We start from the raw sequence: 7,018 nt of genomic DNA, 5'->3' as shown, positions 1-7,018 counted from the left end.
TCAAGTTAACACTGGGGGTTCAAATAACTCTGATGAGAGTTGATGTTACTCTATACTGTGTTATTCATACACTTTTTCTTGTGAAAAATTAGCTCTCATAGAGTAAAATTTTAAATTAATTTTACACCAAGTAGTGTTACTAAAACTCTTCCTCTTCCAGCATGAAAACCTGGTTTCTACTAATGCTTTAAAATATAAAACAAGTAAGCAAAAACCACAACTAGATAATACGTTTAACGGCTTTATTTTGATGTCAGGCTCAAAATATTAAAACATCTCATGTAGTGTACATAAAACACTACACACACAAAAACAGTCATAAAACACTTTAAAACAATGAATTTAGTTCGGCATAAAATGACAATATGGAACCACATACAGGGAGGAATCAGAAGTGCCATACTTCATTTGAAGATCAAATGGTTTGAAGTAACACAGCTCTTTTATGTTCAACACCTTCAGCACCATATTGGGGTGCATTCTGACCTTAAATGCATGATAATGGTCATCAAAACACAGGGTTTCCATCAGTTTTCCACAGAGCAATGCAATGTCATCTTTCACAACAATACATTTGATCTTATAAAACACTGGAATCTCAGACACTACCTCTGTACAGATGATAAAGTCAGGGCGGTACTCTGTACCATGATGTTTTATCCACTTAGCTGAAAAAACACTGGTAGACAACGCAGCTCCAAATTTTAAAGCAATTTCTGGACCTTCTTTCAGCTCTCCAAGTGTCACCATCTTTCCTGGTCCTAAAGCTAATCTTTCGAGGCTAAAAGACTCCCAATACATGGCCATACAACTTTGGTGTTTCTTGGCCAATGTCATTGTAATGTTTTTAAAGCTTTTTAATTGCTTCTTAAAGAAGTTATGTTTGGCTTCGTAACGCATGCACCACATGTGCAGAATTGGGCCAATATTTCGTATACTGCGAGGGTAATGTATCATGAAGTGATGCTTTGGTAGGAGACTGAGTGTAGGAAATAACTGCTTAAAGAGCTGATGATGATCAATAATTAAATGTTTGAGGTAGATGGTCATACCTTCTGACAGCACTGGTGAAAACACAATATTGACAATTTGTAGAAGCAGAAGTAGAAGATGCCAGTAGCTATCACCCACCTGTACCAAATCGCCAAACATCAAAGGTACATTACGCAATAAGCACCAAGATTGAATTGCATTTAGTCCTAAATCATTACTGCCATCAAACAACTTTACCCTTGGTGGGCGATTTCGCTGCTGATTGAAGCCATAGTCAAAGGCATGTATTCTACCAGCAAGTTGTTCAGCACTTAGGAAGTTCTCCTGAATGTACTGCAGCACAAGTTTCACCTCTAACTGAGCAACTCCCTCCAAAATGTCATGCATGATATCTACAGAAAAATTGTTGGCTGTGTTGAAATATTTAAGTGAATTCAAGAGACAAGTGCGTTTCACACCACATACATGAGGTAGCGTAGGATCTCTTTGTACACTTTCACAGTGCTGCTTATGCATATCAAGAGTTCTTAGTGCAACACCAGAATCATCTTCACAGAACACACTTTGAAAACAATCCTTCTCAAGCAGACAAAAACGACAACAATATCGAGCTGCAAATGACTCCACGAACCCAAACAGACTATGCAAGCCAAGATTGTCCCCAGTGACCTGGATTACAGTGCCATGAACCAAGTGTTTAAACATGGGAAGTTTCAGTCCCTCTGTCTCAAGAACTTTCAGATCATTGACAAGTGGCTCAAGGATTGAATTAAAGCCATAACGCTTTGAGTCTTGTGCATGAAAAAGAGCACACAAATGAATATTGACCAACAACGAATTAAAGATTGGAGGAAAATTCCTTAGTGTAAAGTATATTGCACCTAATTTATGTACACCCTTTTTAGAGCCCAGGGGATTTGCAGTTTCAAAGTCATCATAAAACAGTTGAATTTGTAAGGCATCTTTTTCTGCAGAAAATAGGGGACATCTTTTAACATAGGCAGCATCGATTAAGTCTGCATACACACCTTCTCTGGACATATTCCTCGACTTGAACATGTCGACAACATGGTGGTTTTGAAAGATAGTTTTCAGTGTTTCCAAAATAGGAACATATGCAAACCTATCGGTTACAATGACTTGATCAAAAGTCCCTGTGATCTTGTTTCTTCTACTGTCAAATCTTGTGCCAAGCACCATTTCAACAGGTTCAACAGTTGCCCATTTTTGTTTAAAGTGCCTATTTCGTTTAGCTTCTGAATTTAACAGTGTGAATGGGTTTTCAAAGTTTTTGAATGACTGCTCTAATTTCTTTTTACTTGAAGTGTCCTGTGAAGGTAAGCTCTGTAAAGCTGCATCTTTAGCCTGAGTATGAATCTCAAAAAACACTTCCTCCATTGAGGAGACAAAACTATTCACAGTAGATTGGCTTAATCCAGCTGCCCTGAGCTGTGCAACAGTAGAGGCACACATATCCAAAGTGCTCTTATTTGAACTTTTCAACATTTCAGATGTTGTGGGTGTTTCTTCTACATTAGTTGACACCACCTGCCCTGTAGTGATAACTTCTTTAATTGCCACATCAGGCTGTAAATTAACATCAGTGTCAGCCTGTTGGTCGAAATAGTTAAGGTGTTTGGTATTTAAATGTTTTCTAAAACCTGAAAAAGTGCCAAACACACAGCCACAGTCACGCTGGGCACATTTAAGGCGAAGATTTCTTCCGGGTAAGTAACCATGGACTAACCGTAAATGCCTAACAAGCATGTTTGAACCAGTAAACTCAGCCTGACAGACAAAACACTTCATGATGGAGAATTAACCTTCAAGCCCTAACGAAGCAACCTTGTCCTTATTTCAGCAACTCTGGGACTTTCTTTGATTTTGCCAACATCTATATTGTACACAGTGGTTTGGATGAATGTGTACATGTTGTGAAGCATGGTGTTGTAAGATGTGCCAAACACAAAATGTGCTTTAAACAGTTCATCAAAAGCACCAAGTGAAGAGGTAGACTTGCATGGTATGGCATTCTTGTCAAGAATAATGAAGAACTGGTGGATGTCATGCTTTTTCACCCCAACAGCCAGGAGGTAGGGTTGAGTGCTGGTAGTGATGGCATCAAGGTGCTCTTGGATATTTGTTCCAGTCTGAAAAGACAAATACAGACAGGCAATAAGAATCAAGTGTTTCTTAAACTGGTAATTCATACCATAAAAATAGAAAAGAAACAAACCTTCTTGAAGACCACAAGATGCCTTTCTGCTTGAGAAGCTGACACCTTTCCTGGTCTCTTCCGACCCTGACCAGATGGTGGAATCAAATGTAATAGCAATAGAATCGCTGAGAGGTCACTGTCCCAGCCTGAAAAAAAAAAATTGGTTTTATAATAAAGTTGAATCATCCTCATCAATAACAAATTTCAATGCATCTGCATTGACAAAATGTTGGAGTAGACCCAAAATACAAAAGGACAGCTGTTCTGTGACAAACATTATATATCCTGTGAATGTTCTAATTAAAGAAATAACAGCTCACCAATGTCAGCATTAACTTCAGTGGCATCCTCAGGAGAGTCAGCTGCCAGCAAGAGTTCTTCCAGGTCACTGGTAGAAGGAAGCTTTCTGCCTTGTTGGATAATCTTTCTTTTGAATGTTGTTGGCCACCTCTCCAGCAACCTGCCTGATACATCCTCACCAAACATCAGTACAAAATCCTGTTCAATCTGTAACAGGGATAGAGAACAGAGAATTATATCTGCTATCTGCAAAAAATAAAATGTGTTTACATTGTCAACGTAATGAAAAATATTCACCAAGCCTTTGATATCTTTGAAACGTGGAAACACAGACAGTATGTTGCTTGACAGCAGGGGGTCAAGGACCATGTTGTGTCGATAAACAAATGTCAACTTCATCTTCTTCTTGACTGTGTCTTCATCAGCTGAATGTTTCATCAGAGAGATTGCTTCCTTGCACTCATCCTCACTCAGCACGTTCTCTGTAACAAACTGCAACTCTCGTCTGACAGTTGGTCCACCACACTGGTCTTCACCCGATGATCCATCTCCTGGTGCTAGACAATATGAAATACAACTTTATCAAAACTAATAATAACATTTGATAACCATTATTAATACTGAACCACAATTTGGAACTGTATTATACGTTTCCACTGAATTATAAGTGTTACCTCCAGATGTTAATCGCCTCTCTTTAGCAGTGCATCTCTGTATGGTTTTAATCCTCCAGGCCAAGTACCCAGTGCCACTCTCGCCATCATAATAATGTTCCTTGGAGAGTGACATATACAGACATTTTGTTTATTAATTTATCAGTAAGTTATGTGACCATGAACAGTTGATAAGGACATACATTTTGGCAGGATTTAAAATTTTGATTTTAGTTGTATCAGTTATTGCTGTTAGCTACTTACATAGCCATTTTTTGAGTACGGGTCACTGAGGTAAGGGAAAAAGGTTACAATTCCTCTGGCATACATTTCTTTTACCTGCCGTGGTGGTGATGTACTGCAAGATCAAAAGGAAAAGAACTAGTCAGCTTCGCTGGAATTAATAGAGATTTAAAATAATTTGAAAATGATAGTAAAAATCACAGGGCCAGAAATAAATTACCCATTTTTTTCTGTCATGTCAGCTACCAGTATGTTGACCATTTTTCTTCTGGTTTCATCCACCAGGGACTTGGTCCAATTGTACTCATTTATTATACGTTCTCCACCAGGTTTGCTTGTGAGAATGGATTCCACCAACTGGAAAACACAATAAAAACATTCTACATGTTGATATAACCACTACAGTTCAGAACACTTAAACTACAAACAAAAAAGACACTATTAGAAGAATGTGGAAATCTGTTAACTCTTACTTGCTTAGCTTCTGCATCCAGCTTCTGACGTTTCCTCAAAGGGCTGTCTGAAAGGATGACCGTATCCTGTGAATCTGATGAATGTGGCGATGATAACTGGAACTGCTCAGGAGACACTTCTGCAACAGATGTTTCCAGACCTTAAAAATAGGAGCAAAACAAATCAGTTTACATGGTCCCTCCATAGACTCATTTTATACACTCTTTGATTAAACAATGTAATAATGACACCAAAAAAAAAAAAAAAAAGACATCCAATGAAACACAAATCACTCAAACAAACCTGTTTCATATTTGATGGTTAGTACCCCGGTTGAGGGATCTGTTACTATATCCTCAAAAACATCCTCATCCAACTCAGTCCCTGAACTATCAAAAACTTTCACTCCTTCTGTTACGGCTGGCGCACCAAACTTTGCAAATGCTGGAAACAAGCACACAAGTTTGTGTAAACAAAAAGACATGACATTTAATGTTTTGTAGCTTAAAATGAAGATCATTTCAAGATACTCTTTCAAAAATGAGTCAGATAAACAAAGCCTAAATTATTAAGCGCCTCTAACATGCTGGATAAGTGGTAGATTAAAAGGAGTGACACTCACATTATGCAGTTTTCCCCCCCACTAAATATACATTCATAACTAAGATGCTTCCAAAACACAGATCATTTTCAATTAATCATAAAATGCAGTTTGAAGAGACTAAATAACAAAAAGAACTTAAAGCCTCTTGTACACCTTTTTAATACAATGTTGGTTTCTTACCGGCAATCAAAAACTCCTTAAGGCTTGGCTCAGATACTCTAACAAATTTCTGCACACCTCCAAGTTTTGCTTTAAGCAGCATGCTTCCTGTAGACAGTAATTTCTTATAGTCAGTGCTCTTCATTGAACTACAGTAAACAGAAAATGTGAATATTAAAACAGTCCCATAAACAGCCTTGCAATGTGATTTCTTACACTGTATGTTACTTTTATGTCAGTGTAACAAGGTGTCAAGATATAATCCTCAATACAAAACTAAAATAATAACTACTACTTTTTACCATTTGTCTGACCTAACTTAGCACTAGGGAGCCAGTATTTTGTTCATCTTTAGTTTAACATACTGAACAGTCTGGTAACCAAAATGGAAAAAGCAGCAGGGTAACTTTTGTCAATACCATCAACTCACAATAAATACAAACGCTGTCATCTTAAATTCAAACTACTAAAAAAATGCATTAAAAACTGAATCCTGGACATTTTGGATATTTTATCAAGCTTATAACACCTGCTGGTTGTAATCCTGTAACTGTAAAATCGCTGAAGACAGCCGAGTTAAAATAAGACAATAACCTTACTAAAAACGACCTCTATATCTGGTACCTAGGTATCAAAAAAAAGAAAAAAAGAAAGATGTAACATTTAGTGTACAATTTTAATTAGTTAATGCTTGAGTTAGGTAATTTAAAATTTAACGCTAACTAGCGAATTGCCCGCGCACTGAGGTTAGCCAAAATGCTAGTTAGCTAGCTAATGTTAATATATAGATCCCAACACATGGAGGGTTTCATTTAATGGAATTTCGAACATGCTAGAACACAACACAATCACCACTACACACTGAAATAAATTTTGATAACAAGCCTTACAGTCCAACACTGATATCAGTCAACTTTTTTAGCTAATTAACAACCTTACATTAGCATACAGATAGTGTCACATTTGCTTCTGGTACAAAATGAAATATATAATAAACATGGACAAAAGGAATGTAACCTTATTTTAACGTGCTACCTGTGCTTAAAATGTCGAATTGTTGGTTTAAAAAGTAAATATGAACAACTTACCCTGCAACTGATGTGAAGAAAATGGCGTCGTGAAAAATCCTCTCGGTTTGAAAACCAGTCTGTGGTGGGAGGAGCTTTCTAGAGTAACGTTGACACTGTCTCTTTTAACTCCAGGAATCATCACCCACACTGGGGGGCGTTTTGCTCCAGCTGTTGTTATAATGACTCTATTAGAGTAAATACACTTTAACACTGCTGATTTAACACTGGGAAATTTACTGTGTAGCAAAGTAGGCCCATCTTAAAGCTTACCCTGATTTATTGTCCTTTTTCATTCTGATGGGAACCATAATTTAAAAAATGAATA

At 37.3% G+C, this 7,018-nt stretch overlaps 1 protein-coding gene across 1 annotated transcript; it reads right to left on the bottom strand.

Annotated features, from left to right (window-relative positions):
- Positions 1-228: 228 nt before the first annotated feature.
- Positions 229-6,745, bottom strand: LOC113028109 (uncharacterized). Its single transcript, XM_026178105.1, has 11 exons — positions 6,712-6,745; positions 5,645-5,772; positions 5,164-5,304; positions 4,881-5,020; positions 4,628-4,764; positions 4,429-4,522; positions 4,186-4,285; positions 3,809-4,068; positions 3,532-3,718; positions 3,230-3,357; positions 229-3,143 (listed from the first exon to the last, which is right to left on the bottom strand). Exons 2-11 carry the CDS (start codon positions 5,766-5,768, stop codon positions 2,826-2,828), a joined length of 1,629 nt encoding a protein of 542 aa, XP_026033890.1. The 5' UTR covers positions 5,769-5,772; positions 6,712-6,745; the 3' UTR covers positions 229-2,825.
- Positions 6,746-7,018: the final 273 nt, after the last annotated feature.

The sequence above is a fragment of the Astatotilapia calliptera genome, chromosome 8 (genome assembly GCF_900246225.1).
Source record: "Astatotilapia calliptera chromosome 8, fAstCal1.2, whole genome shotgun sequence".
Taxonomy (NCBI): Eukaryota; Metazoa; Chordata; class Actinopteri; order Cichliformes; family Cichlidae; genus Astatotilapia; species Astatotilapia calliptera.
This window is presented reverse-complemented; position numbering and strand designations above follow the sequence as displayed.